Source organism: Ornithodoros turicata, chromosome 1 (genome assembly GCF_037126465.1).
Source record: "Ornithodoros turicata isolate Travis chromosome 1, ASM3712646v1, whole genome shotgun sequence".
Lineage (NCBI taxonomy): Eukaryota > Metazoa > Arthropoda > Arachnida > Ixodida > Argasidae > Ornithodoros > Ornithodoros turicata.
In genome coordinates this window covers 186,221,783-186,234,176 of record NC_088201.1, presented here as the reverse complement: position 1 = coordinate 186,234,176, position 12,394 = coordinate 186,221,783, and the positions used below count along the sequence as shown (strand labels likewise).

The 12,394-nt window shown below is 43.1% G+C and overlaps 1 protein-coding gene across 1 annotated transcript in view; it reads left to right on the top strand.

Moving 5' to 3' along the window:
- Window positions 1–1,951: 1,951 nt before the first annotated feature.
- LOC135378871 (uncharacterized) overlaps window positions 1,952–12,394 on the top strand; it is a 157,791-nt gene continuing 147,348 nt past the window's right edge. Inside the window, exons 1-2 of the mRNA XM_064612023.1 lie at window positions 1,952–2,070; window positions 4,181–4,325. Coding sequence (XP_064468093.1) covers window positions 2,028–2,070; window positions 4,181–4,325 — 188 coding nt within the window. The 5' untranslated portion in view covers window positions 1,952–2,027. The remainder of the gene's footprint in view (window positions 2,071–4,180; window positions 4,326–12,394) is intronic.

Sequence of the window (12,394 nt, the reverse complement as noted above, 5' to 3'; positions counted from 1 at the left end):
TGTCTTCGTAACGGGACTTATATCACTGACTACGGGTATTCCGTCATGGATCAAGGAGAGCTGCTACGACTATAAGGCGTCGCTCTCCACCTCGCATCGCAGTCTTGTGGCAGCTCCCTACTTGAAGTCGCGTACTTTTTTACTGTTGCACAACGCCTGAAACAGATTAACTCGATCAACGCACGTGGTAGGCCACAGTACTTCTGAAGGCAAGACATTATCTGGTATTGGGTGCATCAACCCCTGCGAAGTGAATAAACTGATTTTCGTAACGGGACTTATCACTGACTGTGGGAATTACCTCAAGGATCAAGGAAAGCTGCTACGACTATAAGGCGTCGCTCTCCACCTCGCTGTCTTCTGGGAGCTGCCTAGTTGGAGCCACACTGTTATACTCTTATTCCAGGCCTCCTATGGATTCACTCTATCAAAGTACGCGGTGTGCCATCGGTACTTCTGAAGGCAAGAAATTATTTGCTTTCGACTGCCTCCACATCTGTGAAATGAATAAACTTGTCTTCGTGACTGCGGGAATTGTGATGGATCAGGGAGAACTGCTACGATTTTAAGGAATTTCTTAGGCACTTGCGGCTTTGTATGTATTTGTCCCTTCTATATGTTTCAGCCTCAGAACATCAATTGCCATCACACGCAGTCCGACTGAAGATGCCTTGGGATGACAGAATTTGCCAAAAATTCAACATCAGAAAATTTTAATGCTTTTAAAGTTAAAAATTAAAATGTCTTAACATTGCATTTTGATGCTTCATTCTTTGCATATCAACTCCCAAAAGACAAATTGTCTATAGCCCTTCTATTGAACGTACGAACGTCTATAGACAATCACGATGGCAATTGGCTTTCTGAGGCTGCAACGCCGAAGCTGGCAGCTGGCCCCGTAGCTGGCTAACGTTTCAGTGACTTCCTATACTTCTTCGTCTACTGTATAGCCAATCTGCACCAAACAGCTAAACAGAGGGGAAAAAAAAAACGAAAAGTAGCCGTCTAAATGTAGGCAATAGTCAATACCTGCTCCGCTTCTCGTCTATATCCTGCATGGGCCTTTTTCATACAAGGTGTCTGGAACGATATTTTTTGTTTCCTTAAGGGACAGGCCAGCCCTTTTTCCTCGTCACCGTGGCAGAAATAAATTAGCTGAGATCAGGAATACATAGAACAAAAATAAATTTAAACAAGAAAAGAGACGTCTAGTCAACCCTACTCAAATGTGTCTCAAATTAAGCCTTCTCTGTGACGGCTTGTATTATGTATGCTCGCCCGCGTTTGCAACGAGAAGGTCACCGGAATACGAAACGTCCACACCGAGATCATTGTCCGTCTTGCCCCATCGGCACAGGTGGAGATGGGCCATGAGCTCACATCAGGTGAGAAGGGGACCCAGAAGTGTTTCTCTGGCCTTCTTCGGAAAACTTGGAAGCAAAATCCTATCTGATCTCTCAGTCCTGTTGTAAGCGCGCACGACTTTTCAGTGTGTCTTTGCCGTGTTACACTTTTACAGCTGCGAGCTCGGAGGCCGTATAGAGCACAGCTCGGATGGAGACGTCGTGTTGAGGGAATTGTCCTCCACAAACAACGAAGCCATGTACTTGAAGCGAGGTATGGAACGACAGGTGCACCTCACAAAACCACGTATCGCATAGGATATGAGAGGTTAGGATACTGTCTGAAGGGATAGGACACTGTACGGTGAAGCCCTAACACCACCACCACCACCACCACACTGTACGGTGTTTTCCAAAGGCGTTGTTTCAGATCGTGGAACTTTTCCTGTGCAAAATTACATAGCAGATATTATGATTGTGGTGCGTTGTGAATAAAATGCCTATGAATAACACTAAATAGTTGGCACACTATAGTCTTAGTTGCTCATGTACCATAGAAATCCAATCATCATTATCATTATTATTATGATTGTCGGCACGAGCGCGTGTGGAACATTGCATACGCTGACTGAACAGTACACTACACCTGTTACGTGGGCGCTCGACAAAGGCAGTTCTTTTAAAATGAAGCAAGTCATCCTCGCTCTCGTATCGCTCTGCTTCTTCGGTGAGTTCCATGAAAGCTTTTCAATATCCACAATTTTTTTAATGTACTGGTGTTGCATGTTCACCTTCATCTGCAGTCGCGAAATGTTCCTCTTACATAGAAGGGTTCCTCCTTAGTGAGTTTGTCCCCTCATGAGATTAAAATAACGCGTTTACTTCCTGATGATGAAGTCTGCATTCCGTGTACCAACTGGCGCTATTGTGCAGAAACCCTGTGTTGTATGAATTCTTAGCGCGTACCAAGTGCATCCGGGCAACGTGAGTCTGCGTAGATCGTTAGAATAGAACCGCTTCGTGTACGTCTGTGTAGCACCATATGATTCACTTGAGACAGCCTTGCTAAGCCTAATGGATGTTGAAGCTACCACCCTGTTAGAGGTATAAAAGCGTTAGTGGGTAAGACTAGGCCAGGTTCGTGAATTTCACCGTGCGGGGGCGCTAGGCGGTTTTGGCATCAGTTCGTGCGCCCGATCGTCGTTACCTCCTCAGTAAGATTGGCAGATCGTCTTAAAGAAAGCCCCAATAAGCCCACAGTGGACGGTCATTGAGTCCTCATCTCCATTTCATCTTCTTTCAGTTCAAAGTATACGTTTCCTTGCCCACCAAGTGTTGGCTGAAGGTAGAATCTACGTTGCCTAATGTTGAGCAAAGTTGAATGTATAATTATAACGCTGAATCAACGTTGTTTAAACTGTTTCTCGCCAATGAATAAGCAGCAAATATTTACGTTGATTCTGCAATCTTCCCTCAACACATTCTCAAGGTTTGACAAAATTTAGAACTAAGTTACCGGATAATTTCGACGTGCTTGCAGACCTGCTGAATGTCTCAAACCAAATACGAGTCAAGCGTGCCACAATTCCAGCTTGACTTGTGTACACGTACCTCACCTGCAGTCATGGAGCATCTGCTTGGGAGATCGACTATTAGACACCGTAAACGGGCAGGGCGAACTAAAAAAGTAAAGACAGAAAAAAGAAGGCGCTCCCCTCAGCATTGGCGAGACACATGACGTTGCCGACGATGCAGCCGAGGAGAACGGGGTTTCTCACCCACGTGATTGCCAAGCTGTTTTGCGCTTCAGGATTACACCCGCACATGTTGTGTGAATGTGTGTCTTAGGGTTTTAATAGTAATTTCTAGAGATGGGATAACCGAATCATTGAGTCCTACGGAGTGATTTTTGATTCGGGAAGCCGAATCCGAGTGGCCTAAACTGCGAATCGAATCTGTTGAATTCACCAACAACAGTTGTTTGTGTCTTTCTTTCTTAAAGTTTGCGCCTCAGGAGTCCACTGACTGGGCCAAGCCCGTGCAGAATGCGTGAAGACTGACTGCTTCTGCGTTTTGATTGTACATGAATCGCCTCACAAGCAACTACATGAGGCTGTTATGCGTCTCATTCAGATTCTGAGTCAGAGCCACAATCTGCATTCTGTATGTCTGGAATATATGCGAACGGTCCGTGTCACAAAATTCAGCACAAAATTCGACATGGAAGCAAAAACACACAACAAAACAACGCAATGTTATTTTTAATGAACATGATGGGAATTGATGTTATGACGCTGTAACACATAGAAAGGACAAATACGCGCAAAGCATCAAGTGCCTAAGAAATTAATGACGAAAGAAGGAAATCACTGAAAAGGATTTCGGGTTCGAGTCCTACAGCTCGCTAACCTTCTCAGTGACTTCCTTCTCTTATCGTTCTTTGTAATTGTTTATAGGTCTAGCGCGAAGGTCGTTTATAGATTTCAGGTCGTTTAGATGTACAGCCCATTCACATATCACTCTTTCCGTAACATGAACACAACGGTTCCAAAAGTGCATTAAACTAATCCAATCTGATTTAAGAAGTCAATACCATAGAATCCTGATTGTTCAAAATGTACTAGAGGGCAATGCAGTGGACTTGCTACTTTTCCGCAATATGAAAGGTAAACGAACCTTAGACAATTAAAGTATTCTGGGCATGACACTGCATCTCTACTGCTGATGAGTGTGCGCAACACGAGAAGCAAAAAAAAAAAAAAGTATTTTGTAGGCAAATGCAGAGTACTGCTTTCTATTTCGAAGCGTACGAATATACCCGGTTACAATATTTCCAGACCTCATTGCGCCACAGTGCGAGAAAGAAAACATGGCGCAGATAATTTCTGAAGCTGACGCTGAATGTAATGCAAAGTACAGACAGCAATACGGACTGACTACTGGAAAACACACAGATTTGGTTTCCGATACGACAAGATGCTGGTAAGTGTTATCTCCCATTGAAACAAGGTCTCCGAAGCAGGCCCGTGCGTCTTACGGTGGGAGCTGTTATTTTTCAGAGCTATACTGCTAATCGCTTGATCCGCTCTGCAGTGCGCGAAACGACCGTGAAACGGATGAGGGCGAAACGGCTTGGCCGCGGCGGAGAGCAATACAAGCAAGTCCTCGCAGGCACTGTTGCAATACGGCCGCGTACCCACATGCGCCAAAAGCGCACGGTAGCGCGTATGCGGAGTGGGAAATTCTTGCCGCAGTGCGGAAGAAGCCGCCCCCGCGTGATTTTTAGTGGCATGCCGCGCGTCATCGCCCAGTCAGGTGGTCAACAGATTGTATCACGCTCTTTTCTTTCAGCCACCCACGCAGTCTGCAGTACGTTGACAGCGTCGTCAACGTCGAGTACCCACATCGTCTTGAGTACCCACATGCGGTAGGCGTGTGCGCAACCGACTGCCGCTTGCCGCGAGTTTGCATGCCGTCCCAGCTGTACTGTCTCCGCTCGCGGCTCTCCACAGCGACAGCTTACGCTTCTGAAGCTGGCGAACGACAGCGAAGTCGAGCTATTGTTTGTAGTGAACGTTTCCGATCCTCCATGTGAGCACTTGCGAAATCAACATCCCAGACGCAAGAAACGCAGGCTTCGGGATCACTCGTTGTAGCGGTAGCGCATTCTTTTCTTGTGAACAGTACTGAAGTAACTAAAATATTAGATTCCGAGCGATATAAAAGACTGAAAGGAAAACATTCACCGACAATGTGACAACAGAGCAAGGCTTTGGATAAGCTGGTGCTCCTACGCCTGGCTATATCGAATTATCGAAAAGTATTCACTATTCGTGCGTTTTCATATAAAATGTGCCGTCACGCCCAAAGCATACGTTTTTATGCATATTCATGTTATAAGCATAGTACCCTTTAAATCGGCTTCAAACCTGGGCGAAAATTGTTGTTCCATCGTCGGGTGTACCCTGTTACCCACTCTTAATAATAAAACTTTTGAAATCCACACTAAGAAATCCACCCTTCAAATTCCAATCCTTTCAAATCCAAGCTGTCAAAATAAATCACAATGGGTCTATGCAGTCCAGTGTTAAGCATCGTTTTACGTGAGAAAATCAGTGTTTAAGAGGGTCACACTCCAGAATAACGAGTCTTTATGCAATTCTGTGTCGTATTCAGCATGTATCTCTCAATTATTCATTAATTTAATTAAGTTACAGGCGTAAATAACTACGCGTATGAGTACTAGGAAAACAACGCTTCAGCGGTTCGGCCGTTCGGCTACCATTGAGGACGAGGCTATTTGAGAAAATGGAGTAACGACGGGGCCGTATGGTGTTGCGGGATGTGCTGCATAAAAAGGATAATCACTGCAAGCTCTAATAAAGCATATGTTTCTTCTGCCGGTTTCGTCAGGTATTTATTCTTCAGACGTGTAACGACTTGGTGTGCTAACACGCGCGTGCAACTGATGAAAGAATTCATGGGTGAAGTGACATTGATGCAGTCGTAGCTGTTTTGGACAGGAAATCGGGTAGCGAAAAATGTCCAGGATGAGCAATATATAAAACGTACCGCAAAACTGCTGTGTCGACCATTTGTCACGACGGTAATCACGTAAACATCGTGTAAACGTCTCTTGCGTTCCTCGGCCTCAGCCTACGAAGAACCGCTAATGTTATGTTTGATAAGAGCCGCGAAAAGTGGTTCAGCAAGGTAAAAATGTGCCGGGAACACCGTCACATGAGGGAGGTGTTTAATTAAATCACAGTGAAAGATAGCAAAGGACTGTTAGTGGTCATGTAGACAGCAGATGCCGTTCACCAACACATCAATGGATTGTATAAATAGTCTTCCTGTCAATGGACAACTGACATTTTCCTCCCGTCTATACTGAGCAATGTTGACTCAGAGCTTGGTTTTTGGATGCCACAAAACACTTCTCGCCAAGATGGTGCACTGTGACTCATGGACTGTGACTCAATCAGGCATTTACAGCTCAGTGTCATTACCATCTGAGGCAAGTTGACTCTCTCAGATACTGTCACTGCAGTGCTGTAGAAGACCCAGAGTATATTCTGTGTCACTGTCCACACTACCAAGCTTTCTAAACTGCCATTTTCAGATAAAATTGCTTGGCTTATGGCTAAATCGAGCCCATGGATGACTGCTCTCAAAGCTCTTTTGGCAATTTTGGACTCTATGGGACATTATTTCCTTCCTCACACCACAAGCAGCTATTGGTGTTGAGTATCGCCCCAGCCAATGAAACTCCCTGTACATCTCAAAATAAAGTTATTCCAGCCAAAACCAGCCAGAGATGTAGCTTGACTCTCTTAAATATCACTGAAAAAAATTGTGTGCATTTTTCAGACGATGCGTATATCGAATGTAAATCATCATTATGTTTTCCTGAACAATGCGGCGCATTAAACTGTGCCGAAATATGAAGTTGTCCCTTACGAGCTTCCTTCTGACATCTACATATACATCATTTGTGCGCTTTCCTTTCCTGGTGTTAGAGGGGAAGCACGGGTCTGCCATCCCAAAGGGTATGTAGAATGATAATAAATCTGGTGATGTGGTGAGAACTCAAGAACGGAGCACATTTGGGGTCAAGTTTGCAATAAATTTCTGACAAATTAGTATTCTTGAAGGAGCCCCAGATTATTTATGCTTGTAACTGATTGTTTGTGATTAGCTTCACATAAAAATATCAAGCTGATCTATATTCATTGTTTAACCATGTGTTTGAGAATATCAAGCAAAATCTACTGCAAAAATCTACTTTTTTCAGATAGTATATTCACATATAGGTCGTCTAAAAGAAATCTTCCCTTATTTGTATAACTAGTCCTCTCCTGCAACATATTGAAAATCTACAGGTTTATTTTTCTTTAAAAAACATAAAAAAATTGTCACCATAATGTGCTGCAGCTTGTTCGTCAGTTGGGGCCATCTAGGAAGCAAAAAAAAAAAATATACAAAGATGCCTCTCTCCTGCGAAAATCGAAGCTCTGCTTTTTCATTGTGCGAACCTACAGGTGTATTTGTTCTTACGCAAGAAAAATGTTTCGTCAGCTCATTCATACCCCATCTGTATGTCGCTATAGAACCCTTTGAACAAATTCTGCATTCGACTGTTCTGCCCAGTTCTACAGATTAATTGCAGTCACTGCTTTATAACAGCTTTGTTAACATTTATGATTGTTTTCACATACCTGAAGTCATCTGGAAAGTGAACAAATCTCATCATTTCAAGGGTATACCCTCTCCTATAGCACGTTCAGAATCTGCTGGCATGTGTTTTCTGTAGATCTTATAGCATCAGCTGACCATATCGGCTCAGATCATGTCAGAATGCAGCGTAACAGCTTTTGGAAACAATTTATTATGATCTCGTGTGCCCTTCAACCACAACAGAAAAAAAGCCCACAGTCTTTCTTTCAGTGGAAATAGGTGTTTTTCCTGCATTAAGAGAAGGTGACTCAAATTACTTGAACCTCCTTGTCGCCTGGGTGGAGCATGCCTCACTGTGCTTTATGTGTATTATGTTATTTCTTCTCCAACCGTATCTCTTTGGCAGTGAGCCACAACGTATGCAGTCTTCAAGCTTTCTTTCACCCGGAAGAAGTGCTTACAGCTCTGCAGGCATCAGAATATCTGCACATAATAGGGGCCTGCAGTCTAGCCCTATAGGTGCCAACGTTTTAAATGGTACTGCGAACACAGTCATAGTACCCTTTATCACTGCACAAAGGAATTATGTCAAAGTCATGCTTGTGGAGGCAAAGCCACGCTTGCCAAAGCCAAAGAGATGATGATGATGATGATGATGATTAGGATTTTTAATGGCGCAAAGCCAATTTCAAAGAGGCAAAGTGATGCTTATGGAGGGTTTTATTATGCCCTGCTGCTCAGTGTATGGCTCCTGTTTTTAGCTGGAACAAACCAATAAACAAAAAATCTGAGGAAAGAAATATGCCACCTTCAGTTGCCATCGACCAAGCAAACTAAGTCAATTATGGTGGTTGTTATTCACTCTGCTATGTGATTGTGTTCATGTTAATTCACCTGTTTGGTACTGTGGTACCAGCTAGCTTCCTTGTAGCGTAACATATATGTGACCGCATGGAGAACAAAGATGACGAATTAGCTAGTCTGGCTTAGGAGCTCTCACACTGGCATAGCTGCTCAAAAAGAAAATGCATCATACATCACATAAGACACAAATACCAGTATATTTTCAGCAAGCACTGGTTAATTTCTAGTAGGTGCGGTGCATATAGCGTGTCCATGGACTGATTTTTTTTATTCTTAGAGAAATCATATTTTTGCAGTTATAAGAGATGATAGCATGTTCTACACCCAAGTGGATGTACTAATTAGGTCTAGTTTAATAATTGGAAATAGAAGGTTAGTGCAAATGCAACGTCAGTTTCCCTATGTGCCGCTATAGTTTTCAAAAGTATGCTCGTGACCATTTAGTGCGAGGACATGGCCCCGAAATAATGGTTGTGTGAGAGTAAGTCTCGGAACGTTCTTCTTAACTTTTCACTTGAACGTGAGGAAGAAACAACGCTGCAGAACCGCATGCAGCACATTTAATGTAATGTCGCGCAGGATGCAAGTTTTGGAAACGATTTCATATTTCAGCACAATCTTTATAAGCTGTGAAAATAGGTGCAAGGGCACCATACAATGAAGTAGCTGGTACCGTAAATTTTAGACCTCTTCTTGGCGTGGGTGCTTGGCATAAAGAGTGACCTGCTAAGAAACGTACTTCGGGATTTCTGAAGGAAGGCAAAGAAATACAACGGAAGGTGCCATTCATTTCTCGCACTTCTGATTTCCGTTACTTATTGCGCTTGGTTTTCTTCAATTCCGACTTTTGATAACCAGAATTTGCACTGTATATCCACGTGAATAAAAAAAGACGCAAAAATTTCTGTGAGAAAATTTCACGGTATTTAAGAAAATGGCATTCAAAAAACAGTGAAAACAAAGTGCTTGAAGTATTATGTCGAGATACATCTTTTGCAGCTTTTGCATGGCAAATCATTGTCTAGGAAGGTGCGCGAATCAATGTGGATGTTCCTGAAATTAGAATCTTATTTCGTTACACTTTGAGACTACCGTATGCCGGTTACAAAAAATTAGGGCACTTCTGCTGACTCAAGTTATTCATCCGAGAGAAAGTATTTTTTTCTTGCAAACAAACAAACAAACAATTTCTTCACATTAATATGCAGCTTATTTGCAGAAATGCATTTCGAGAGTCTGTCCAGTACGTGTTCCCTGAGTTTATCAGAACGCACGCTCACAAGGAGGGAGGTTCCGATTTCACGATTCAACGGTTCTGAGGCTGGAACACACACAAACACATACAGACGGACAAACACAACACATCCACACGGTATCGGAATCAGGCTTTTTCGTCGATCGTCACTTTTCAACTCTACGACTTCACAACCAAGGCAGCTGCAGGAGAATGGCGATGTTCGCGACAATGTTCGTAATATAGCAGATGTCCACCATAGCTGGAACGAACACCGGGAACTCATTTGGTGACATGACACGAATTCAGACGTCGACATACTCAAATTTGACAGGGGAGCAGCAGAACAAATCATTAACTGCAGTGTCAACAGAATCCTGATAGCCGGCGGAGAATACAGTAAACGATTCGTCCAGACTCGGTACTCCCGTTCCCAGCCCACCGCAAAAAGCCTCACCCTGCGGGGAACTGTTTTCAGACGCGGGAGCCAAAAGCCTTCGCTGCTCTGAGGCTGTCGTGCCTGTGGACCAATCAGAGACTATTTATTTTGAAAGTTTGAATCTGAAGCGTTTGTATCACAAAAGTTGATTTTTACGGCTTTATCTTTACACCGTGGATTTTTTCGTGATTTATTTCGAGGAGTTTATTCTCGAAGTTTATTTTGCGAAGTGTAAACCAGAGTGATCCCCCATCGTCCATGTACGGAAGCAAATACAAGGTATCATTGGATTATAATGAAAAAACTACGCCACCTAGAATCATATGTTTAACGGCACTTGTTCTTACTTGGTTTTGCCACCTTCCTAATGTGAATGTCATGCATCGTAAGTAGAACTCGGAATATTGCCAAGTAAAGGTCACTGTCTTACCCCACCAATATGAAGAACGTGCCGAATTCACTCAAATTTGTGATAATTGACAGCGATATTCACGAACTATCTCTTCGAAAAAAAGAAGAAGAAAAAAACGAAGCACCTGACCATAACGCGCTACGACTTCTTCGCAACGACTACGACTACGCCGCAATCGCTGTCAGTCCGACGAAGGGAGGTTCCAAATCCAACCCACTCGGGCATCGCAGAAAGAGATGACAAATACATGGCTTATGGCGTCCTGTTTCCGCTGGGATCAGGTTTTCCCTCTCCCAATTTCATGCATCATTATTTTTGTAACGTAATGCAAAGTGGATCCGTTAGAATAAGTTGAATTGAATTAGTACATCAAGCAGCTCTCGCGCGTCTCTAAAATAGTGCGTTTCTGGCCGCCATGTTGGGAGGCCCTAAAGCGCAGTGTGTGCCCATAACAAACAATGGGAGGCAACGGAGATTGTGAATATTTATTGCGCTGCAGGCGTTGATCGTTGTTTGTCATCACACAATGTTGTAAGGTGCCAGTATACTGATTTATCCTAACAGTGTTTCACGGGTGTCCTGCCGTTCGATTCTTAATTACGTTATGTTTTGCATTCTGAAACTAGACCGTCCCTGCAGTGCAGCGCTGGGGATTGTACTACAGCTCGTTTCCCAACCAATATTTCAACAAGAAACGATGTGAGGTTAACAACAACCATGTATGTAATATCAAGTTCTGCGTTCTGGACAAAAATTGTACCACAAAGAACGGTCCGGGAAAAGATATACTCGCATGGCAGAAAGAGATCGCTCTGTAGAGTCACAGCCGTTGTTTTAGCCGTGGATGGGTTTAGTATGGTTTATATCAAGCATCGCCGCAGAAAGTGTCTTTTAGTGAACGACAGCGGTGCTTTGCCTCGCAAATATGGACACACCGAAGTAGCCCAATAATTACTTCACGCAATTAGATCACGCTCGTTAGGACAGTTAATCAGGTAGTGATGTAAGCTTAATCAATTAAGTTACTTAAAAGTGGTAACACCTCCATGAGACACAGGACTTATCTCTTTTTGAAGTACAGCCCTTCTATGTTTGTTTGTTTCTTCCTTCATTTGTCCTGATTATTTGCAGGCGCGGTTGTGCCAAACTGAATGTCCTTCTCGAGTACTCACATGCTTTTGTTGAATACAACTGGAGGTTGAGCAAAGCTGCTTAGGGACGGGGGCCTGTTATCCAGTGCTGACTATGTCATGCGTGTTATGTGGAGCACGTTCCAAAAATGCAGCTGCACATCTGAAACTCCAATCAGTATCATCGTCATCTAAAAGGGAGCGTCGTAGCACCTTTGTGAGACCAAACACACTTTCTGAAGATATTCTATGGCACCTTCCGCAGTTTGCACAATTTTGTTCAGCATCGATGCCTCTCATAGGAACCACTTTGCATTACCTGTGACTCCCATCTTACATTTTGATGTGCAAGGGCCCTACACTTGCACTACACACGTATGGTCTGCAAATTGCAACAGGACGATTTGGAGCTTGAAACAGTTGTGATTTTGTCATTTTGGCCCTCGTGTACCCCGTCTGTGAAACGTAAACAAAGAGGTCTAACACGATATGCTTTTGTAAAGATCACTGATGATGAGTAAAGAGTATACAAGTTCAAGTTTATTCAACATTTTATATCATTCAATATATTATTCAACATTTTATATCAAGTTTATACAACATCGAGTTTATTCAAGTTCAACATTTATTTCTTGCACTTGTCTTTCAAGATACAATGAACGTGCGGGGAGGTCGCAAAAGACTACATTTATTGTTTTGTGACCTTGCTACAATGACAATATATATATTTTAGGAATGACAATGGACAGGTACACTCTCTAAATTTGTAGCAATCAATTTTAGATTGGAATGAGC